This window comes from Dama dama, chromosome 26, assembly GCF_033118175.1.
Source record: "Dama dama isolate Ldn47 chromosome 26, ASM3311817v1, whole genome shotgun sequence".
NCBI classification, from domain to species: Eukaryota; Metazoa; Chordata; class Mammalia; order Artiodactyla; family Cervidae; genus Dama; species Dama dama.
The window spans coordinates 50,860,711-50,885,990 of NC_083706.1; the positions used below are offsets into that span (position 1 = coordinate 50,860,711).

The 25,280-nt window shown below is 48.4% G+C and overlaps 1 protein-coding gene across 1 annotated transcript in view; it reads right to left on the reverse strand.

Annotated features, from left to right (window-relative positions):
- Positions 1-2,655: 2,655 nt before the first annotated feature.
- The window catches only part of PRKN (parkin RBR E3 ubiquitin protein ligase), a 1,218,605-nt gene continuing 1,195,980 nt past the window's right edge, over positions 2,656-25,280 (reverse strand). The window contains exons 12-13 of the mRNA XM_061130058.1: positions 11,527-11,644; positions 2,656-5,298 (exon numbers count right to left, since the gene is read on the reverse strand). Coding sequence (XP_060986041.1) covers positions 5,186-5,298; positions 11,527-11,644 — 231 coding nt within the window. The 3' untranslated portion in view covers positions 2,656-5,185. The remainder of the gene's footprint in view (positions 5,299-11,526; positions 11,645-25,280) is intronic.

A 25,280-nucleotide genomic window follows, 5' to 3' on the forward strand; every position in this document is an offset into this window, starting at 1 on the left:
GAACTGACTTGTCGGACACCCGGCGGTGTCTGAAGAACTGGGGAATTTGTTTGTGTTGGCAGAAGCACCACACAGCTGTGACTCAGTAAGCGGTGGAACTCTGAAAATGCAGAGGAATGGCCCTTCATGCAGACCAGGACGGCTGGAGGAGGGTTCTGGGAGAAGCGGATTACATGGAGACCGAAGGTTGACCAGGCAAAGCCGGGAGGGCAGGGTTGTAGCGAAATTATTCCAGGCAGATGGAAAATCAAGAGGCAAGCTTCTCATTGCAGACATAAATTGTAAATGGACACTCGAGCTTCCTCACTCTCTTATAAGTTGGGTTACTGTGAGTCTGTCTTCTAGGGTCCAGACACTTCTCCACACAGGGACAAAGTTGATTCTCAGCCTGCTGATCAGAGGATGAGATCAGGGAACACGGAGTTCCCATCGAGACAGAGCCACTAATCTGAGTGCCATGTGGATCTTCCCAGAAAACACTCCCTGCCTTGTTCTACATGATTGTTCTGACTGCAGTGAAAGTTCTTAAATATTTGTGGTTGGACAGTTTACTCACAGCGGGTGATCTGAAGACAGGCCCAGCGTTGTTTTGAGACAGGGTTTTCCTTTCGAAGCTGACATAGATTCCCCCTCCCCCCGCCCCCGTGGTGCAGCAGTGGCCTGGCGAGGGTGACTGGGGGCAGGACGCACGCACCTGCACACCACATCTGCTGTCTCACACTCACATCTGCGCGTGCTCACCTCCTCACGCCGGAGACCCTGCACAAGAGCCGCGTCTTGTCCCTTCAGGCCTTTCCAACACAGCTGGCAACTTGCCTCGTAGGGACATTTCTGGGGCCTTGGTTAATCCGACACTGAAACCCACTGCCTGTCAATGCAAAATCCCTAACTCTGGGACCAGAATCACACACCTCCCTTCATGGCATCTGCAATTGATTTGCGTTCGTTCTGTGCTTTAGGCTTGTTTGTTTGGGGTGGGGCCAGAGGTCTCCAGTGACTGGTGTGTCTAGTATTAATAATAAGGAACGCATACTGAGTGTCCCCGGGGTTCCAGGCCCTGTCCTGACGGCTTTATGTGCATCGATTCATGAAGTCCTCATACCAGCCCCTCAAGGTGGCTGCTATTACCCCAAGGTTCATGCACAGGGAAGCGATGGAGTCACTCCCCCCTGCCCCCTGCTTTTTCTGCCTTCCTAGAAACACCCTGCTTCCTCCGGGCATTTCCTGCAGGATTTGGCCCCCAGGGGCCCTCAGGGTATGCCGCTTGCCCCGAATATGTAGGAGAGCCCCAGGAATGTCCCGTCCGCCTCGCTCAGACACGGACCCCTTGTGAAGTGAACAATGGGCAGCCACTGACAGAGCATCCAAGAAATGCCGCACCGCACGCCCACACCGAGGGCAGCGCCGTCGCCCAGCGCTCCTGCAGGGGCGGGCGGGGATCTGTGGGCGCTTCCAGCTCAAGCTCGTCTTAAACGTCCACGTAGAAAAGTGCGCTGAGAAGGCAGGAAAGTAACCGGTGGATTTTTTAAGCTATAGTTTGCTTTTTTAGAGCCCTGTCAAGTTTTTTAAAAAATGTATTGAAATTTAGTTGACTTATTTAAAGATGTATTGAAATAGAGTTGGGTTATTTAAAAATTTATTGAAACATATTTATTTTAAAATGATTTACACAATAAATCAACTGTATTTCAATACACTAAAAAAAAAATTTTTTTTTAAACAGGGCTCTAAAAAAGCAAACCATAACTTTAAAAAATCTACCAGCTGCTTATGGCAGTGAACGCCAGTATTCTTGCCTGGAGAATTCCATGGACAGAGGAGCCTGGAGCGCTGCAGCCCGTGGAGTCAAACATGACCGATCGACTAGCACTCACCAGGCTGTGTTAATTTCTGTTGCACAGAAAAATGACTCAGTTATACATATATATTCTTTTCCATGTTCTCTCCATCATGTTCCAGGATGTTGAATATAGCTCCTCGTGCTCCACAGTAGGCCCTTGATGTTTATCCATGCCACATATGCTGGTCTGCATCTGCTAACCCCGAACTCCCAATCCTTCCCTCCCCCTCCTCCCTGAAGAGACCTTTTAAAATTTTGATGTCAGTGAAGAAAGTACCTGGTTTTAAAAAACAACCAGGAAGCTTCCCTGGTGGTCCAGTTGGGTTTAAGAATCTGCCTTGCAATGCAAGAGACACGGGCTGGATCCCTGGTCTGGGAAGATCCTACATGCCACGGAGCAACGAAATCTGTGTGCCACAACCACTGAGCCCACGCTCCGGAGCCCGGGAACTGCAACTGCTGACCCCCTGTGCCGCAGCGACTGAAACCTACCACACGGCTGGAGCCTGTGCTTCACAACAAAAGCCACCGCAGCCAGAAGCCTGCCCACCGCAAGGAAGAGTAGCCCTCGCTCGCCGCAGCTAGAGAGAGCCAGAGCGCAGCAACAATGATGCACACTGCACACAGGTAAATAAATAAGTAAATCTTCAGAAAGAATATAAACCACCAGGATTAACCTGGAGCTCGGAATGGAGCAGGATGGCCACGGGCTCACTCGGCAACCCTTTTCGGCCACGAGTTACACATCCTGGGCTACCCTCCCCCGCCTTCAGTATTTATGGACAATGTATCTTCAGAGATGGACTCAGACGCTCTTTCGATTCTTTTATTGACAATTTGAGTATGACCCTAGACAACTGTTGCTGAGCATTTCTTTACACAACTTAGAGAAACATAAAGACTCTTCTGTAAAGACTTTATTTCTTTTTTTTTTTTTTTTTTTTTTTGCTAGATTCACATTTTTTGTGACACCATTCAGTGCTCAGACATGTTCATTTATAGTGGTTTGTGATTCAGCCTCATTTACAGTGGCTGTTTGTTCTTTAACTTGTTTTAAGAATCAATTTATGCTATTTTGAAGAAAAAAAAAGAATAAAAGAAGGCTACCACCAGGAAAAGAGCAGAGAAACTAGGGCTTCTACTGCCGGAACAAGTGGGAGCGAACCTTGCTCAGCTCAGCACCCCCAACAAACCATGCAAATCGGGGAGGAAGCAATGAGAGCAGCATCATCACAGCACCTCAGAGCCGTGGAGGGTGTGAAACACTGGGAGCTCCCCACATCGGAGGGGGCCATCTGATTGTCCTGCGGGGTCAGGAGTAAGGAGCTGCTGGGACCGCTGATAACGTGCAGGTTGGCCCCCAGCGGGTTCTAGGCTGAGCCCTGATGCCAGCCAACCCCAAGGGAGGCTCAAGTCCGGTGCCCTGCCTCCTTCTCACTTGGGGCACCAGCTCTGCGTCATCTCTGTACCACCCATAGGCGCCCCGACAGGAGCTGGCAGCCTCGGGGCCATAATGGGGAGGCTGGATTTTCAACAGAGTGAAGCCATGTGACGCCTTCCCCACTGATGCGGCTGTCTCCCACCCATCACGTCCCAGGTTCGGGACCTCAGAGGGAGGGAGGAAGGTGGGACAGTCCCTGGATGGACGCTTAGGGACAGGGGTGCAGGACTCTGCGGGAGCTTGCTGAGGTCCCCCCTCTCTCCCTCCAGCAAGGATTTCCGGTGCTATGTCTACATAGACGAGGGTGGCTACCGGTCTCCAAATCCACCCGAAAGAAGCCCTGTGCTCACAGGAGAGTGATCACACCCTCAGGGACCATCACCACCTTCCCGAGAAGGTGGACGATGAGAACAAAAGACAGCGGTTAGACTGTTCCACCCATACACTGTGCCGTGGAGGCTTGTGGCATTCAGCGTAAACACGTCTCTTTGATGCACTGTGAATGACTCATAATACAAGGATGAAAACTTGATCAGCAATCCAATTCAAGCTATGCTAATGTGAGGAAATATTCCCCTGTGCATTTACAATCCTAGAGAAAAGAACTCTGAGTAACCCACTGGGTGGGCAGAACCCCCGTGTGGGTTGCCCTGAACCTGGTTAATTACACTTATATTGTATTTTGATTCCACATCACAATTCATCTGCAGTGACCCCTTTATCCTTTCTAGGCACTTTTGTTGTTATTGTTGCAGTTTCCCTTTGCGTCGTGTTGCTTTGACAACTGCAATTTGAATCAGATCTGAAAGAGATCCAGAAGAAAATATACTCTGATATAAAAAAGTATAATTAACGTGGTCCAGGCAGACAGAAAGAGCATGACCCTTCTGATTCGCCTGGTTTCATTCTGACGGGCTGGAAAGGTTCCTTCTTTAGAGATTCTGCTTTAATAAACCGCGTGTTTGTTAACACTGAGAATCGTTACTGAACTCATTTCTAATAGTGTCTCCTTCAGAGGCACCTTATTCATCACGTGTACAGTGAAACCAGACGTATAAGCTTATTTTTCATGCTCAAGATGAGTGCCTAAAATCAAATTCTAGATTTTGTAATGTTTTCAGAAAAACAACTTCTAAAGTTGCAGAGAGTTAAATGGAATGAATGTTCAAATAGATACATTTTGAACATTCAATGTTCAGATTAATTTTCATAATTTCTCACTTAGTTGACAAGCTGATTCATGCAGAGTTGATGTTTCATTAATGCAAGATATAAATATAGAATTCTTGAGGATAAACACGCAGTTTTGACTACGTGGCTCTTTGGGAATAGATGCTCCCTGAAGATTTAAATAAGTCCGTTGATATTTAAGCTGTGCAGGAAGTTCTCAGAATCCACTGCAGTCTTACAGAGAACCACAGGTAATAGTCCCTCGAAATTATTCCCCCACCCCACCAAAGGCCTCTTCCCAATATCTGCTGGAGGTAAAAGGCAGGTTAATTGAGTCTGAGAAATCCGTCTCTGTGTATTTATCCAGCCTGACTTGAATTCACTCATGAATGACACCGCACACAGACGGGGAACCGCACCGTCATCTGCGCTCTGACTGTGAGTATACTTTCGGGGCTTGAGAATACTTCTGGCTGGACTCATCACTAGCTCGACTGTTTCTCAGGGGCCCGGAGACGGGGATCCTGGGAGCTTCTCCAATAACTTTGCTTTGGTGGTTTTGGAAAGAACTGGAAATATGCGTGCGTGTGTGTGTGTGCGTGCTTGCATGTGCATGCGTGCGTGTGTGTGTGTGTGTGTGTGTGTTTAGAGAGAGGAAAAGCAGAAGACAGCAGGGCGCCACGTATTTCCCAGCAGGATGGCGGCTGAGTGCGCCTGCGCGGCCGCTGTCGCAGCTACACGTCGAACCAGTGGTCCCCCATGCAGGCGCGGTTCCACTCGCAGCCGCAGTTCCAGCACCACTGGAGCTGGCACTGGGGCTGCGGGCACTTCATATGCATGCATCCTCCTGCGGGCAGAGAGGGGACACGGGTGAGCGCCTGGGCGACACTCCCACACCCGCCCGCGGGCCCACAAGTGACTTGCCCGTGGAATTACCGCAAGCAACGGAAGGGCAGAGTCTGAATGGAAGAAAACAGATCAGAGAGAACAAGTGCTAAAGTTCTGACCTTCATGAAGAACGGAGTGAATAACCTATATGGGAAAGACTCTAAAGAAGACGGGTTCAATTTGTCCCTGAAACTAACCCAACATTGTAAATCAATTATACGCCAATACATTTTTTTTTTTTTTTTTTAATGAGGACTTCCCTGGTTGTCCAGTGGCTAAGACTCCATGCTTCCCAATGGAGGGAGCCTGGGTTCCATCCTTGGTCAGGGAACCAGCTCCCACATGCCAGGACTAAAATTCCCGTATGTTGCAACTGAGACCCAGTACAGCCAAAATAAAGATAAATGAATGTTTTTTTAAGAAAAGAAATGGTTTGAGATCGAAGCATGCCACGTTCATCGAAGACAAACTTTATTCATAAATCTGAGTTTACTGACTTTTCTTGAGATGGGTTTTAAAAGCAAACACTTTGTGTTTTACAGCCAGGGGTCGATTTCTTACTTAAATATATAGTAAATTTAATATTTTAAGTATACAATAATGTATTTAGAAATTTAATAAATAATAATGTTAATATAAACCATGAGTAATTTTTATCATTTCTTCAGTGTTACTTGGCTTGAAAAAATTCATAATACAGGAGTTGGGACAGCTGTTTTAAAAACATTTAATAGTGAATATGATCCTTCATGCTATTCAAAATTGTATTAAGATGAGGATTGTTGTTGTTCAGTTGCTAAGTCGTGTCTGAGTCTTTGTGACCCCATGGACTGCAGCACGCCAGCCCTCCCTGTCCGTCACCATCTCCCAGAGTATGCTCAATCTAGTGCCCACTGAATCAGTGATGCCATCCAACCATCTCATCCTCTGTCACCCCCTTCTCCTCCTGCCCTCAATCTTTCCCAGCATCAGGGTCTTTTCCAGTGAGCTGGCTCTTCCCATCAGGTGGCCAAAGTATTGGGGCTTCAGCTTCAGCATCAATCCTTCCAATGAATATTCAGGACTGATTTCCATTAGGATGGACTGGCTGGATCCCCTTGCAGTCCAAGGGACTCTCAAGAGTCTTCTCCAACACCACAATTTGAAAGCATCAATTCTTTGGTGCTCAGCCTTCTTTATAGTCCAGGTCTCACACCCATACATGACTATTGGAAAAACCATAGCTTTGACTATATGAACCTTTATCAGGAAAGTGATGTCTCTGCTTTTTAATATGCTGTCTAGGTTTGTCATAACTTTTCTTCTGAGGAGCAAGAGTTAGGGAGGCCCCCAAGGTGAGGGCAGTGAGAAAGTAATGAATAGCGGCAGGAGCTCTCCATCTGTATGCCATTTACTCCTCAAAAGCGCCTTGTGAGACTAAGGGTATTGGCTGGCTGCAGAACTTTCTCAGGGTTGAGTACTTCTAAGTGTATAGCCGGGGCTTCCCCGGTGGCTCCCTGGGAAGGAATCTGCCTGCCAGGGCTGGAGACACGGTTTCGATTCCTGACCCAGGAAGACCCCACATGCCACGGAGGACTCAGCCCGTGTGACCGCCGTTGGTTGAGCCTGTGCTCTGTGGTCCACGAGCTGCGACGCGTGAAGCCCACGTGTCCTAGGGCCGGGGCTCTGCAGCAGGAGAAGCCACCGCAGCGAGAAGCCCGCACACCCGCAACTGGAGAAACGCCCGGCTCCAACAAGGAAGACCCAACACAGCCAAAAAGAAACAAACAGTGTGAAGCCAGAGGTTTGGCCAAGATCTGAGTGATGGCCACGTTCTTTCATTCAGGAAACAGGGCCTTTCCAGGACGAAATGAAAAGTCCCTTATTTGGGGACTTATTTTGGGATTCCCCACCTCCCCAGTTTGTTAACTGCATTCTTCATTTTCGTCTGGGGATCAGATGGCAAGTCTGCTGTGACGTGAAGGGAACATTATTTGTATAAAATTGTATTTAGAGAACTGTTTGTGAGTGAATCTCCCAGACAATCCAGGCAGAGGTGGTTTCTTTGCTTGAATCTCACTTAGCATTGAGTGCGCTCCATTATTCAATTTTACCAATTATCTTGTTAAGCCATTTTTTTTCCTTGCCAAATTTTCCAAATAATTGCTTCAGGACTGTTTCGTTTTTATATTAAAAGCTTGGCATGAGAACTTGCACTAATATAAAATATTTATGAATATGTAACTACAGGCATTTGTTTCAGGCTAACTGAAGGGTATTTAAAATCCCATACTTTTATACTTCTTTTTGGGTTGCTTTAGCGGGCATTTAAGCATTTACATATGTGGAAAATAAAGGGAAAAACTCATTGTGATATTTTTAATATTTCCCAATTAGGATTACACAATTACAGGATTGAGTATTTTCAACACATATTTACTGACTGTGCACTTAGGATTTCAATAATATAATAGTATAATACTGTATAAAACTTAAAATTTTCAGGAATATCATAAAGAATGCTTAAGCAATGCGTTCAAATTAGCTGAATATTAAAGGGAGGCTGAAGGAAAGCTTGAGAATTTTTCCTATTACACTGAAATCTTAATGTATCTTGAACACTAGCATTAACAAGTGAGATTTTGTTATAGAATCTGGACTCACAATGGCACAGCAGAATAAGAAAAAAGCAAACAGTAGGAGAGAAGACAATCATTTTGTTAACTCTTTTCTTCCTGGTATGTAATACAGAAGGAATATTCTAGACCCCATAAAATGGAGAAACGTCAGGGCCTTCAACTCTAAAAATCTCACCAGCTTATAAGTAAATGTTGCTCAGTCGTGTCCGACTCCTTGTGACCCCATGGACTGTAGCCTACCAGGTTTCTCTGTCCATGGGATTCTCCAGGCAAGAGCATTAGAATGGGTTGCCATTTCCTTCTGCAGGATATCTTCCCAACCTAGGGATTGAACCCAGGTCTCCCAAATTGTAGGCAGACACTTTACCATCTGAGCCACCAGGGAAGTCCCTGATGTCACACTGATTTGTGGATATTTGGATGGAGAAAATCTAGCTTTCTTCTTAGAGAACCCTGTTTCCTGACGATGCTCAAACTGTGGAAAGCCCAGGCTGTGCAGAGCCGACACCACGGCCTGAGCTGGCCACTCTGCCATCAGATTTAATGAGAGAGCTGACGTTCTGGAACAAGCTGAAGGCAGATTTAACCAGCAACAGACCCTTATTGAGCAGGGAAGGGAACCAGGATCTCACTGGTTTGAGATGGAACTGGTAGAAGTGAAGAAAACTTCTGGAGGTTGAAGGGTGTTATAGGAGCAAGTGCAAAGGTTTAGCCTGCGTTTAAAATGGTGAGAATTCTCATGATCATGACAGCTTTGCTGAAGGAAGAACTACTCTTCTGGAATTCAGTTAAATATGAAACATTTAGGTGGAAAACTATCATGAAACTAGCTTTTCTTAAAAAAAAACAACAGAAAACTAGTTATATATAACTTTCAGTGTTAGAAACATGTGATCATTTATCCCACTGATTAGGATGAGTACTTAGAATATTACAGATTCTCTCCCCCTTTGCACTGTTACATAAAATGTTTTCTCTTTTTCCTTTAATTTTAAAAAATTGAATGAAAGATTCTTTATATTCTATAGAACTTTACAGTTTTCCAAAGGAAACTAGCTTTTCTAATAGAGCCTAGGTTTAGGCTGTAATGATAGTCTTTAGAACAGTGTAGACTATCATGAATTAGCTGAAAGCTTCAGCTTTTCAGTTCATAGGTTAAAAATCTATAGGTGTGACCTCTAAGCCAGTGGGAGAATCAGGTTTCCTTGAAATTAAATCCAGTTCTGCTTAATCTCAGTCTCTTAGACTTTCTGCCCCTGCCTGACTCTTTCTAAACATGAGTCATTTATCTCCACTTGATTCAAACAGAATTTTGAGAAAAGATAAACCTCTCCCTTCATTCTTCAGGATCACACTACACAAAATTGCAAATGAGGCATTTTTTGCTCAACAATGCACTTTTCGTTTTTTAAATATATTTAGCTCTACCTTGTTCTTTGAAAGCTTGCCTGTCCCGGCGGCCCTAAAGAACGTGCCCCAGGTTTTCACTCTATTGATTCTGAGAATACTCTGTAGCACATGGCCCTGGGCCTTGCGCCAGTGATCAGAATTCCAAAAGACAGATTTGTGTGTACCGTGAGGATCCTGGATACGCTGTGCTGGAGATGGTAAAGTGAACACACATTCTGTGAAAGTTAAAAGCAGTTGTAGAACATTAAAAAAAAAAAAGCCTATAGGTGAAACATCAGTGCTTTCCATGATTATAGTCCGTCCATCACAATATTCCATAGAAAGAGCCAGATTAGGAAACACTGCTACGGTCAGGAAGCACGTGACGCCTTCGATTCCATCTTCTGGGGGTGCAGGTGTGGTCTGACTCGAGGCTGATCTGAGCAGGTGGGTTTCCGGCCCTGCAGCGGCGCCCTGCCTTAGAGAATCGAGTCCAAGCCTCTCGGGTCACTCAGGGCCCTACACTGTACCCACCTGCTTCAGCCGAGGCTCCTCGTCCTCATCCAGGAATGAGCGGGGCTTCTTGCACATGCTGTGTGGACCGTTCACACTTGCCGCCTTTGCACCTGCCGGCTGCCTGGAGGCTTGCTTGCCTCGTGACACTGATTCTCATTCTGGGCTCAGGCATCATCTCCACCAGCAAGCCCAGGGTCTTAACCCCAGGGTCTTTCTCCAGCTCATTTTCTCTACCGTATTTTAGAAAATTATCTAGGTATGTGTCTCTCTTCTTTCCTAGCTCGTTTTACATTTGACAGGGTATTTATTCATCGGGTGCCCTTCTGGGCCCCAGGGGATAGACAGCCAGGGTTCCTGGCCTTTGAAAATAGCAGAGCGGGTCCCTTGCTGTTGAAACTGCATCCTTTAAGGACCCACGAGACAGAACACCAGCCCGTGCTTCTCAGCACTGCGCCTGCTCTCTGGTGAAAAGGCCTGGCCTGTTTTCTTAACCCTGCTCAGTCCCTGAGGACCAGCAAGGCTCTTTCCTCTCATTCTGTTGCTGTCTTTTCTTTACAGGTCGGGGCCAGGCCGCTGCAGGCCCAGGAATATTCCAGATCATGAAGGAATAACGATGACTCAGTGGATATATTCTAGGGACTTAACCTATGGTGCTCCCACATTTGTCTTTGGGGGCTGTTGTTCAGCCGCTCATCATGTCCAACTCTCTGCCACCCCGTGGACCGCAGCACGCCAGGCTTCCCTGTCCCTCACCATCTCCTGGAGTGTGCCCACATTCATATCCATCGAGCCAGTGATGCCATCCAACCATCTCATCCTCTGTCATCCCCTTCACTTCCCGCCTTCAATCTTTCCCAGCATCAGGGTCTTTTCCAATGAGTCAGCTCTTCACATCAGGTGGCCAAAGTATTAGAGTTTCAGCTTCAACACCAGTCCTTCCAATGAACACTCAGGACTGATCTCCTTTAGGAGGGACTGGCTGGATCTCCTTGCCATCCAAGGGACTCTCAAGAGTCTTCTCCAACACCACAGAAGACTTTCCATACGGGCCTTAGCTGAGGAAAGAGAGGCTGCAGGGCCCACGCCAGGGCTGCGGGCGGGGTTTCCCTCACAGCAGGCCAGCTCTCAGCCCCACGCCGATGAGTATCTCAGTATCAGAGCACTCTGGGGAAACAGCAGACTGGGAGGTTTCCTGTCTGTGTCAGTCACTGAGTCACGTCCCATTCTTTGTGACCCCATGGGCTGTATTCTGCCAGGCTCCCCTGTCCATGGGATTCTCCAGGCCAGGATACTCGAGTGGGTTGCCATTTCCTTCTCCAGGAGAGTTCCATCATGTTAATAATAAGTAAGATAAGGGCAGTTTATGTTTCTTGAGCGCTCTCTCTATTTCCGGCACTGGGGAAGCATTCGCCATCCATCCTGCCACCTGATCCTATAGTTGTGGTTCAGCTTCTGTTGTTAGCTTTTCTATTTTACAGACCAGGACTTGCAGTTTAGGAGGTTAAGAAGCTTGACGTGGGCGCTGAGATTCAAACCCTGGCCAGATGGCCCTAAAGCCCCAGCGATAGGCTCCCCAGCTAGCAAGCCCTTGTAGATCCTGACTTCTCTGCTGCCCTCCGAGAAGAGCCCAGTGTGCCCTCGCTCTTCGGCCAGCCCAGACTCACCATTTTTTTCTACAGGCACGTGGCAGCGGGGACAGGGCTTGGTGGTCTTCTTGATTGTCTCTTTGGAGGCTTCCTCCCACCGGGCCTGCTCTGCCGCCTTCTCATCGACTCTGTAGGCCTGGGGAGAGAAGACAGAGGAAGGAGACAGTCAGACCTTCATACTGGGCTGGACACGGGTTCCTTGAAACTCTGTCCTGGAAATTCTTAGACATGGAGGTGCCTTCAGGCAAGAAGCTCAGAGGGAAACTCACCCGACAAGTGGTGGACGGTTCCTGGCCGTGCCGGGACAGGCCCTGACACGGTTTTCATGGCACATGGCCCGTGCTTACAAGCCAAGAAAAAACCGTGTGGCTCTGTGGTTTGAGCTTTGTGCAGTTTTGACTACTTGTGATAAATAACATCTCTCGGGTGCTGAATAGGTGGGCAAGGTGAGACAGGCTCTGAAACCCTTCTGGTTAGATGTTTCATTGGGTGTGTGCACTAGGTTTAATTTTACACTGAGGATTAGACAAGTTAAACCATTGCCCGAAGCTGATAAGTAGGAGAGTCTGTGTGACTCCAAAATCTTCGCTTTCCAGCTTTCTTCAGCGTCTTACTATCTCGCATTCCTGCACCTGGACAGGAATGTGGTCGCCGATGAGACGGGGCAGGAAGAGGGAGGTGAAGCTGATGAGAGAGAGGAGACTGCAGCAGGAGCCAGGAACAGCCAGAGGTCAAGATGTGCCCTTGGAGCCAGCTGCCTGGGTTCAAATCCCTACCCAGGTGGGCGGGTTTGGGAACCCTGCATAACTCCCGGAAAGTTCCCATCTCAGATGGAAACCAACCTGACTAGTGCTCTGTACTGAGGATCAAGTGGGTTAATGTCTTTAAAGACGCAAAAAACAAGTGTCTGAAGCCCCCTAAGTGCTGCTATGAATGACCTGGGCCTCTACAACAAGCTCTCAGAAATACCTGCTAATGTCATTCACGTCAGAGGAATGACTTATTCCTGACTCAGACCACAGAAAGGAGGAGAGATTTCCAAGGCGCCACTGCAGATATTGTGTTCGGACACTACAATCTCTTCACTTACTTCAATGTTGAGTGACACGTGCAACAAAAGAGCTGGGACATTTTTGGATTCAGTACAAGAACTCTGTGGTCTAGAAATATATATCACATGGTAATCCAAACAGAACCCCTCCATCTTGGCCTCCACGGAATTTAAAAATTTTCTTCTATGCTTTAAAATTAATACAAACATGCGAGTCATTTTATTAATCTGTGATGACTCTTAAAACATTCCCAGGCCTATTTTCAGGTTGCTTGCATGCTAAGTTGCTTCACTGGCGTCCAACTCTTTGCAGCCCTGTGGACTGCAGTCCGCCAGGCTCCTCTGGCCATGGCATTCTCCAGGCAAGAATACTGGAGTGGGTTGCTATGCTCTCCTCCAGGGGATCTTCCCGACCCAGGGATTAAACCCATGTCTCTTATCTCTCCTGTACTGACAGGTGGGAAGCCCATTTTTAGGTTAAGACACTACTAAAATGACTTAAATATCAGTTAGTGAAGAAACCGTATAATACAAAATGCTCTTACACTCCGATATTACTCTAATAACAACATTGATAAAGCTTTATACATTTATAGCACATTATGTTTTGCACTTTGATTTGGTTTGATTTGATTTGCACTTCATTTCAGTGGATCCTCACGGTAACCTGGAGAAGACAGGCAGATATCAAACCAAGGAAGCTTCTGAGTAGTAAAAAGGCCAAGGGCTGGGTGTCAGGACGCTCACCTTGTATAAAACAGTACCGGGATTGACTGAATGCAAAGATTTGGGAAACCTGGAGGGTAGAAACCCAAAGCAGAGATGCCCAGAGCCTTGCACTTTGAGGATCAAACTCCGCCCAGCACCGTTGCCTCTTAGCAGGTCTTCTACACAGTGAGAGTGAAGACAGTGAGAGCCAGAGGTGTGGGGTCGCTGTGGTCAGAAATGTCTGCCTCAGTAAGTACAGCAACCGTCCCCTGAAACCGCAGCCCTGGGAGGGACCAAGGTCAGGTACGGACTCTGGGGGGTGGACCCTTTACCCCAGATGCCAATCCAGCTGGTATCCTGTCATCATCAGAGTCTACAGATTTTTGAAACATTTAAGTTTTCAGTCTTTAAGAATGAATGAAGTATTAGGAAGTAAATGGGCTTCCTTGGTGGCTCATGAGTAAAGAATCGGCATGCTAAGCAGGAGTCACAGATTCACTCCCTGGATCAGGAAAATCCCCTGGAGGAGGAGTTGGCAACCCACTCCAGTACACTTGCCTGGAGAATCCCATGGACAGGGGAGTCTGGCTGGCTGCATACAGTCCATGGGGTTGCAAAGAGTCGGATGTGACTGAGCAACTTCACAATAACACACTTAGAAGGGAAATGACCGTCTTTACATCTCAGAGGCAGCATTTAATGGTTTCCTGGTAACGAGTATTTATGTTTCTGTTACTTCCAACAGAGAGTGAATTCATCCAACGCCAAGGTCATGGTTGTGTCCTCCTCGTCCCCCCAGTGTCTGGCACAGTGGCCTGCACCCAGGGGGCGCTCAGTACATTTTAGCTGAGTCAATGAACAAATGATACAGCCCATGAAGGTGCCAACTGAACTGTCATCTGGAATAGGACCCTGTGAACCAAGAAGGGCATATCCTTGATGGTGGTCATTGAGGTGAAACCAATTCCTTTCTCTTAATCGGCTCTCTTGTTCACAAAGGTAAATGTCCTTTATAACTCACAAAGAGTCACGTGATCTGTGAATACTTAGAATAAAGCAGAGTCAGTTTAACACAAAGAAGCAACCGCAGGTCACAGAGGACTTCCTTTGGCTCTGGGACAACATAAAGACTATTCCTGGCCAACAGCCCAGTGATAAAGCTGTGATGAATGAGAATGTCGCAAGATTTAATAAGTAGGTTTGGATCTCAAGTACATGTCTTCCCTGACCCTATATCCCTAGCTTTTTTTTTTTTTTTTTTTTTTCTGTTAAGGTCCAGGAGCTTGTAATTCTGTTGTGTGGTTTAAAACTGCTTACGAGGGGCATGAAGATCAGAGAAATTTATAATGTTACTGACCAAAGACTAATTTGAAAATGCCGCTTTTCAGCAATATGGCGCACTGCATGCTAAAGGTAATTGCTCCCAGGTGTATATACCTAAAGATGCTGGATGAAATAAATAGGCAAGCAAGAGACGTCTTTGCTAAATAAATAGTTGATTTGATGGGAACGTCAGGAAAATCCCTGAAGCTCAGGATGAGAAAGAGAAAATCCTGCTAGTTTAGGGAGGGAGGAATCTGATGTTGGCAGTGGGCCAGTTTTCCTAGTCCCAGGACGCCCAGGGCTTGGTCTTTACAAGTAGAGGTGGAACCTGAGCCAGAGCAAGGTGGAAGGTGGATCTTCACATTACTTTGCTTACACACACGCATACAAACCTCGTGCACAGAAATCTGTGAAAAGAATTCATACCACATGATTAAGCTTTAAAAAAGCCTCATGTCAAAAAGTTAATTTGACAGTATAGCCAAGAACCTAGCTGAAGCAAAAATATTTTCTGTAGAGGAATCCTCTTTAAAAAGCCAAAGCTCAAAAACAAACAAACAAACAAAAAAACCACACAAATATAATTCCAAGAAACCTGGGATCACAATTTTTAAAAAGTCACCAAATACAGAAGAAAACAAGCTACCATGAGAGAAAGTGGCAGAAATGCAAAACTGCAGAATCTGACCCGCAAAGGTGGTGGATACTGGAATGACCAGGGGCAGAGTACAAAATAAATACGCTTAGTAATACAAATGAACTTACTTACAAAAAAAGAAACAAACTCACAGACACAGAGAACAAACTTATGGTTACCAATGGGGAAAGAGGGGAGGGGAGGGATAAATTAGGAGTTGGGGATTGACAGGTACGCCTACTATATATAAAATAGATAAACAACAGAGATTCACTGTATAGCACAGAGAACTATATTTAATATCTTATAATAACCTATAATGGAAAAGAACCTGAAAAAGAATATGTATCTACACACACACACACACACACACACACACACACATATTGAAGGATTCCCCCTTGCCTCAATGGTAAAGAATCCACCTGCCACTGCAGGACAGGCAGGAGACACAGGCTCTATCCCTGGGTCGGGAAGATCCCCTGGAAGAGGAAATGGCAACCCACTCTAGTATTCTTGCCTGGGAAATCTCATGGACAGAGGAGCCTGGAGGGCTGTAGTCCACGGAGTCGCAAAGAATCAGACATGCTGAGAGACTGACCACACAGTTGATACATGCATAGCTCAATCATTTCACCACACACCTGAAACTAACACAATATTATAAATCAACTGTAGTTTAAAAATCACTGCAGGTGGTGACTGCAGCCATGAAATTAAAAGACGCTTACTCCTTGGAAGAAAAGTTATGACCGACCTAGACAGCATATTAAGAAGCAGAGACATTACTTTGCCAACAAAGGTCCATCTAGTCAAAGCTATGGTTTTTCCAGTGGTCATGTATGGATGTGAGAGTTGGACTATAAGGAAAGCTGGGCTCAGATATACATATATATTCTTTCCATATTCTTTTCCACTATGGTTTATCACCAGATATTGAATATAGTTCCCTGTACTAAACAGTAGGAGCTTGTTGTTTTTGCTTTTATAATATTTAGACCTGGTCTGCGGCCAGTGCTTTTAAAATTTTATTTATTATTTTTATTTTGGCTGCACTGGGTCTTCAATGCTTTGTGCGGGCTTGGTTGCCCTGTGGCAGGTGGGATCTTAGTTCCAGGACCAGGGATTGAACCCAGGTTCCTTGCATCGAAAGGCAGATTCTAAACCACTGGACCCCCAGGGTAGTCAAAGTAGAACGTTGCTGTTTATCCAACAAGGTCGGATAAACTCTTATTCTCTGTGTAAATAGTTTGCATTTTCTCTGTGCTCAGATGCTCAGCCGTGTCTGACTCTTTACGACCCCATGGACTGTAGCCCGCCAGGCTCCTCTGGCTGTGGGATTTTCCAGGCAAGAATACTGGAGTGGGTTGCCGTTTCCTTCTCCAGGGGAACTTCCTGACTCAGGGATCGAACCCGGGTCTCCTGCGTTAGCAGGCAGATTCTTTAACAACTGAGCCACCCGGGAAGCCCTTTACTGTGATGTGGTGAACAGCAAACAGGACTCTGGGCTGAAGGCCGTGGCAAGGCCACAGAGCGGTTCTCCGGGCTGCAGCCGCGGGGTGGACATCAGCTCCTCGGAGCCCAGTAGTGCCCCCCGATCCCCACCCCAGCCTGCTCTGCCCACAGCCCCGAGGCCGGTCCTCACTTCTGCCTGAGCTGTTGCAACTGCTCTCAAGAGGACGTGGATGAGGCCGCGACGGTCAGAGCCGAGGCTGGCTTTTCCTTGTCCTTTTCATCTTTGCTTGTCTCACTGCCCAGCCTGCTCCCCCTGTCTGCTGGCTTCCTTCTTTGTTGGGAGAACAGAGCCCCTGATAGCACCACAATGCCCTCAGGGCCTCCACGCCTGCGTCAACATCATTCTTGCTTCTTTCGCTTCACCCAGTTGGATCCACTGGAAGCAGGACAGTCGGGGCCCACCTCACTGTTGTGGGCCTGCCTGATGTCAGGGAACCAAGAAGCAAGCGCTGGGTCATCCTTCTAGTGGGTTCTGTGTGTCCAGGCGACTGTGTTTGACCTTCGACTATCAATTCCCAGGGGGAAAAGTGCTGTCACCAAGCCTCTCCACTGACATCTTTCTCAGCATCCTTGGTGCCGATGTCCAAATCCTTCTGGAATGATCGCAAGTAGTGGCCAGATGTACCCACTGCTAGGGGATCAGAGAGGGATTTGAACAACACACATGCACACCTTTGCTTGTGCTCACAACCTGGAGATATGGATTCAGTAGCTCTCGGGGCGTCCAGAAATGTGACTGGCTGGGGGTGGGGGTGGGGGCTTCCCTGGTGGTCCAGTGGTTAAGAATCCATCTTGCAATGCAGGAGACGCGGTTCGATCCCTGGTGGGGGGGAACTAAGATCCTCTGTGCCTTGGGGTGAGTAAGCCTGAGTGCCCCAACTACTGAGCCTGTGTGCCCTGGAGCCCGTGTGCCACAACTGAGAGTCCAGGTGCTGCAACGGAAGGTCCCACACGCCAAGCCTGAGACCCGGCGCGGCCAAATAGATAAATATTCATAAAAATGCCCTGGGGGCTGTGGGGGCACAGGCAGGCTTGGGAACATCCTCACTTGAGACCAAGAGCCTGTCTAGTTGGATAAACTCACCCTCCCTCGTGCTTTCGGGCATCAATCTGTAAAGCGGGGACTCGGCGGTGTGCCAGGAGGTGACTCAGCGGCATCGTCCTAGTGAGCGTGACTGTGGCTCCGCAGGGCAGTGGGGCGGCGCGGTGCACCGCACAGACGCCCGCGCCTGCGGTGCGCTCATCGGCATGCGGGGGGCAGAGTGAGTGCGCGCGGGGGTGGGGGGGAACAGTGTGTGAGTGCACGCGGGGGTCAGTGTGTGAGTGCGTGCGGGGGGGGGGTAGTGTGTGAGTGCACGCGGGGGCAGTGTTTGGGTGCGCGCAGGGGTCAGTGTGAGTGCACGCGGAGGGGGGGGTAGTGTGTGAGTGCACGCGGGGGTCAGTGTGAGTGCACGCGGAGGGGGGGTAGTGTGTGAGTGCACTCGGGGGTCAGTGTGAGTGCACGCGGGGGGCAGTGTGTGAGTGCGCGCGGGGGTCAGTGTGAGTGCACGCCGGGGGGGGGGCAGTGTGTGAGTGCGTGCGGGAGGGCGCAGTGTGTGAGTGCACGCGGGGGGGCAGTGTGTGTGCACACGGGGGGCAGTGTGTGAGTGCACGCGGGGGTCAGTGTGTGAGTGCACGCGGGGGTCAGTGTGAGTGCACGCGGGGGGGGCAGTGTGTGAGTGCGTGCGGGGGGGGGGGGCAGTGTGTGAGTGCGTGCGGGAGGGCACAGTGTGTGAGTGCGTGCAGGGGGGGCAGTGTGTGTGTGCACGCGGGGGGGCAGTGTGTGAGTGCACGCGGGGGGCAGTGTGAGTGCGTGCGGGGGGCAGTGTGTGAGTGCACGCGGGGGGGGCAGTGTGTGAGTGCACGCGGGGGGGGCAGTGTGTGAGTGCACACGGCGGGCAGGACGTGTGGAGGTGGGAAGGGACGGGCTTTCTTCTTACATGAAAGTGAAAGCTGCTCAGTCCTGTCCGACTGTTTTTGACCCCACAGATGACACAGTCCGTGCAATTATCCAGGCCAGAATACTGGAGTGGGTAGCTTTTCCCTCCTGCAGGGGATCTTCCCAACCCAGGGATCGAACCCAGGTCTCCCACATTGCAGGCGGATTCTTTACCAGCTGAGCCACCAGGGAAACCCAAGAATACTGGACTGGGTAGCCTATCCCTTCTCCAGCGGATCTTTCCCACCCAGGAATCAAACCGGGGCCTCCTGCATTGCAGGCGGATTCTTTACCAACTGAGCTATCAAGGAAGTGCCCTTTTTACATAGTCGATGACTGAGAAAACAGCAGTTTCTTCTAATTCCTATATACCTTCAAAATCCATCTCAGCAAGGTCAACTATTGGCATGACAGGCGACCTGTGGCCCACGCAGTGACCATGGCTTTGTTTGTAGGTGGTAATGGTTAAGTGAACGCTCAGAGCTGCCTGCATCATGAGAAGTGGTTCAGAGCAGGGCTTCAGAGGCATCGATCCCTCGGCTCAAATGCCAGCTTCCTTCTTCACGTGCCGTGTGACCGTGCACAGACACGAGCCCCAGTCTCTATTCATCTGTGTGATGGACACAGTTCACACCTCACAACGGTGGTTGTGAGTCAAGAATATAAGCATGCAGTCTCCTAGCACAGAGCCTGGGGCACCCCGAAGGCATCATCACCAACCTCATCTTGTGTTTATAGAGATGAGACTATTAGACTGCGGGGTTCCTATAAACCGAAAAAACCAATGGAATCTCCTTTGAAAAATGCAGATAAATCAAAGTGCCCTCAGAGAGATTTTAAAATTCGTGCCTAGGAGACACTGTTGATATAGATGCAAGTTAGAACAACTTGAAAATGCAGAAACAGTGTCAGATTTCATTGTCTTGGCCTCCAAAATCACTGCAGATGGTGACTGCAGCCACGAAATTAAAAGATGCTTGCTCCTTGGAAGAATAGCTATGACAAACCTAGAGCATGTATTAAAAAGCAGAGACATCACTTTGCCGACAAAGGTCTGTAGAGTCAAAGCTATGGTTTTTCCAGTAGTTGTGTATGGATGTGAGAGCTGGACCATAAAGAAAGCTGAATGCTAAAGAACTGATGATGCTTTCAAACTTTGGTGCTGGAGAAGACTCTTGAGAGTCCCTTGGACAGCAAGGAGATCAAACCAGTCCATCCTAAAGGAAACCTGTCCTGAATATTTATTGGAAGGACTGATGCTGAAGCTGAAACTCCAATACTTTGGCCACCTGAGGCAAAGAGCTGACTCATCGGAAAAGACCCTGATGCTGGGAAAGATTGAAGGAGGGAGGAGAAGGGGACAACAGAGGATGAGATGGCTGGATGGCATCGCTGACTCAATGGAGATGAGTTTCAGCAAGCTCTGGGAGATAGCAACGGACAGGGAAGCCTGGTGTGCTGCAGTGCGTGGGGTCGCAAACAGTCGGACACGACTGAGGCACTGAACAGTGGAACAACTTGAGAGGCTGTTCGCAGGCATGTCATCTTTCCAGCTTTAGGAAACTTACTAGTGACATCTGTTTACCCTGGGGCTTCCCTGATGGCTCAGCAGTAAAACTCCACCTGCCAAGACAGGAGCTGGGGGTTCCATCCCTGGGTCAGGAAGACCCCCTGGAGGAGGGCATGGCAACCCACTCCAGTATTCTTGCCTGGGGTATCCCATGGACGGAGGAACTTGGCAGGCTATAGTCCATGGGGTCGCTAAGAGTTGGACACAACTTAGTGACTAAACAACAACAAATACCCTAATTCTAAAAGTCAATTTAAATCTATTTTCCAAAAAGGATCCGATTGCCATTAATTTCTGAAATTAGTTAGCTTAAATCAGATGAGAATGTTTTCAGGTGAGCGCCAACTGTGAAGTGTTGCCCTTATCATCAAAGCTGAATGCCCAGATAGCACCCACTTGCCACATCTTTAACTGAAAACTCCCGTCTTTGCAGAGAGTAGTGGTCCCAGCTGACAAATATTCTAGTCCAAGAGCACTGCTTGTGGGCAGCGCGCCCCCTGCCGGTGAGTTGGAACACAGCCGTTCACTTTCAGGCACAAAGATTCTTGAAACTATTAATATTTATCACTCTCTCTTTTTGAACTGTGGTGTTGGAGAAGACTCTTGGGAGTCCCTTGGACTGCAAGGAGATCCAACCAGTCCATCCTAAAGGAGATAGTTCCTGAGTGTTCATTGGAAGGACTGATGTTGAAGCTGAAATTCCAATACTTTGGCCACTTGATGCGAAGAGCTGACTCATTTGAAAAGACCCTGATGCTGGGAAAGATTGAAGGCGGGAGGAGAAGGGGACAACAGAGGATGAGATGGTTGGATGGCATCACCGACTCAATGCACATGAGTTTGGGTAAGCTCTGGGAGTTGGTGATGGACAGGGAGGCCTGGCGTGTTGCAGTCCATGGGGTTGCAAAGAGTCGGGCACGACTGAGTGACAGAACTGAACTGAACTTTTTGTGGGGGATCTATGTATTTATGGGCTTCCCCAGTGGCTCGCCAGTAAAGAATTTGCCTACAATACAGGAGAGGCAGGAGACAGGGGTTCGATCCTTGGGTGGGGAAGATCCCTTGGAGGAAGAAATGGCAGCCCCCTCCAGTATTCTTATCTGGAGAGTCCATGGACAGAGGAGCCTGGTGGGCTACGATTCATGGGGTCGCAAAGAGTGGGACACGACTGACGTCACTGCGAACAGCGCAGCAGCTGTGTATTTACATAGCATCAGTTTATACAATAAATATACTAGTCAGGAAATACTCCGAATGTATCTGTCTCCATGTGTATTTAGAAGATCACTTAAGTGCTAGAATGTAATGGAGCATCTGGCAGTGGGCAGACAGAGCCGCCAGGCTCCACTCCCGGCACTGAGTCCCAGACCTCCCAGGCCACGCTGTCAGATTCCGTCTGGGAGGACATGCTTGACGATGACAGTCCCGGAGGTGATTTCTGCTCTTAGTGCAATCAGTACGAGGCACCACTGTGGGAATAGATTTAATACAGCCCTGCCTGCCCCGCAGGACCTCGGTCTGCTTCATGGAGCAGAAGGAACGTAAATAATGTTTGTGAGCATGTTTTGAGATAGATGGGGAAAGAGGACAGCCTAAATATTAAGCTGTAAGATTATTAATGAGGATATCAATAGGAATTTTAAAGTTCTTTGTGTTGAACAAGTCTCACAAATTGGCAAACAGGGGAAGTCTCCAGCAGGGTGAGGGAGGTAGGCTGAGCTGGATGTTGGATGATGGAGGTCTTGAGTTCACGGATCGCTCTGGTCGGTCAAGGCTAAAATGATCAAGGCAGACAGGAGCTGGAATGTGGAGGCATCCCTGATGCAAAGAGGGAGCTGAAGCAGAGAACAAGCCTGTCCTTTGTGTAAAGTGCAGATATTCTGGTACAAAGCTGACTGTTATTTTTTTTTTTGTCGAGCTGGCACAGAAACCACTTCATTCAGGAAACATGTGGTGGATGGCTGCAGTGTGCCAGGCACTGTTCTAGGTACTGGGACCATGTAAACAAAAGAGAATACGCAGACAAAAGCAGTCCCCGCCCTGTAGCGCTGACAAGTCAGCACAGTGGGAGCACCTGGAGGACTTGTTCAAACTCTGATTGCTGTAGACCCCCCCGCACCTCAACTCCCACCCCCAAAGCCAGCGGTCTCCTCCCAGTTTCTGGATCACTAGGGTTTTTACAATTCGTTTATCTGTTTTTTTTTTTTTTTTTTAAACAGGACTGAATCTGGGCCCCCTGCGTTGGGAGCTCAGAGCCACAGTCACTGGAACATCAGGAAAGTCCCTGGATCCGTGGGTCCCGCCATGTTCCTGAGTGATGCTCAAGCAGGTGGTCTGTGGACGGCCCTTTGAGAAGTAGCAGGACATCTGTACACACTGCAGTCAGCACAGATGTAAGGAATCATGTGTGTGTGTGTGCACGTGTGTGCTCTGGCAGAGGCTGTCTTGGAGGTGTGCGTCTAATCTCTGCAGCCTGGTGTAAGCTTGTGGGGGCGTGTGTACTGGGATGAGGACGGATGAAGAAAGAATACTGTGCTGAGTGTACACGGTGATTGGTCAGGCTCCATGCTAGGACGATGCGTGCGTTATTCACTAAATCCTTTTGGTTTTATACCATCACATTACAGACGAGGAAAACGTCTTGGAGAGGTCATGTAGTTCATTTACTGATGACCACAGCTCCCGTGTCTGTTAGGGTTCATTCTCTAAACATACAGAACAATAGGATACACATACACATATATATATGTACACATGTATATGTATATGTATAAAATATGGAGGGATTACTTTAAGGAATTGGCTCATGGGATTGTGGGAGCTGGCTAGTTCAAACTCTGTAGGCAAGCTGGAAATGCAGGAGGAGTTTCCAAGTTATAGTCACAAGGCTGAATTCCTTCTTATCTGGAAAACCGCTTTGCTTCATGAACCTTATCACAGGACTGACCATCAGGCCTTCGGGTGATCAGACGAGGCCCACCACACTATGGGTCATCTACTTGACATGAAGTCAGCTAACTGGTGCTAGACGTTCACCACATCTACAAAATGACTTCCCAGCAGCCTGGAGACTAGTGTTTAACAAAACAACTGCGCAACATAAGCCAAGCTGACCCCCCCAAAATCAACCACTGCAGCCAGTCCCAGTCGACACTCTTTTTAAAGACCAGGTCTATTGGACTTTGAAGCCATTCTGCTTGGCCTTGGTGTCCTCACAGGACAGGGCTGATCAGATAAGAGATGTACACTTAATTTCTGATGAAAGAAATTCAACGTAAACTTGGAAAACAACAGCCATCAATTCGAGTGTGCTGACACGGGACTTCTCTGACCGTCCACGGGTTAAGAATCTGCCTTGCGATGCGGGGGACTTGGGTTCAGTCCCTGGTGGGGGACTAAGACCCCACACTCCAGAGCAGCTTAGCCCAGACGCTGAAACGAGAGAGTCCACGCTCTGCAACCACAGGTCCCGAGTGTCCCAACTAAGACCCGACACAGGCAAATAAATAAACAAACGAATATTTTTAGAAAGCACCTCCAACGTGCTGACACTTCATGCGTGTTTGGCAGCTGCTTCGTTTGATAAGAGGTGGTCAGACACAGCAGGTGACCCACCTTCTCCTGTCCTGCGGATGACAATATAGACACTCCGATCCATTTTTAATCCAAAGTGAATGAAGGGTTCACTGTAGGCAGGACCCGGCTCTCAGCCTTTCAAGGCTGCACTTCACTCAGAAATGCTGCTTCTGCGTCTTGGTTCTCCTGCCCTTGTGGTCAGTTGAAAGGGGTGAACCCTTGTTTTTTTTCCCCAGGTCACTTCACTGCGGCCACCAGCTCTTGCAAAGTATGATTTCCTTCAAGGCTTTGGCGCCACCTGGTGACTGCGAGGAGCTCTGCAACTGCTTCCCCTCTTCTAACTGGAAACCCAGGGAACCGCCAGGGGGAGATGAAAGTCTCTGCTGTGTGCGCGTGTATGGGTGGTGGTGAGTGGGTATGTGTAGTGTGTGTAGTGAGTGTGTATGTGAGGGATGTGTGTGTGTGTGTGTGTGTGTGTGTGCGACCGTTTGCTTTTCAATCTTGTCCTTCATTTTCTCTCTCTCTGGGCTCAGTTAAGTTGCTCACTTGTGTCCGACTCTTTGTGACCCCAGGGACTGCAGCACGCCAGACCTCCCTGTCCATCACCAACTCCCGGAGCTTCATGTCCATCGCATCGGTGATGCCATCCAACCATCTCATCCTCTGTCGCCCCCTTCTCCTCCTGCCTTCAATCTTTCCCAGCATCAGGGTCTTGTCCAATGAGTCGGTTCTTGGCATCAGGTGGCCAAAGTACTGGAGCCTCAGCATCAGCATCAGTCCTTCCAATGAACATTCAGGGCTGATTTCCTTGTTGCTCAGTCATGTCCGACTCTCTGCGACCCCACAGACTGTAGCCCACCAGGCTCCTCTCTCCATGGGATTTTCCAGGTAAGAATACTGGAGTGGGTTGCCATGCCCTCCTCCATTCTCTCTCTCTCATGCCTGACCCATTTTTTAGCACTCAGCCTAAAAAAAACTCAAACCTCAAAGTTGTACCATTTTATAGCACAAGGCATAAAATACTTCCCATACATGCTCTTTCCATTATTTATAGCTCAGCAGGCCTTGCTGAAGGGCAGGGGAGGAGAACCCCTGGAAGGATGTGAGTGCTGGGCCTGGAAATCGGGGAACCCACAGCCGCTCTGAGCCCCAGCCCGGGGCCATGCCTGCTCCCCAGAACCAAGCAGTGAGGCGCGTGGGAGACACACCGCAGAAGCTCTGGGTGGTCTGCAGCTCCTGTCTGTTGAATGACAGTGCGGATGGAGCACGCACCTGCATTTCAGGGGTTCTGTCATCGTCACTAGATGTCATTAGGGGTCTGTCATCTTGTAACCAAGCAGGACCCTGTGGGTACCCCTGTCAAGTTTCTGATTAACCTCCTTACCTGAATCTTTATTCCTTCTCTTGTTCAAAC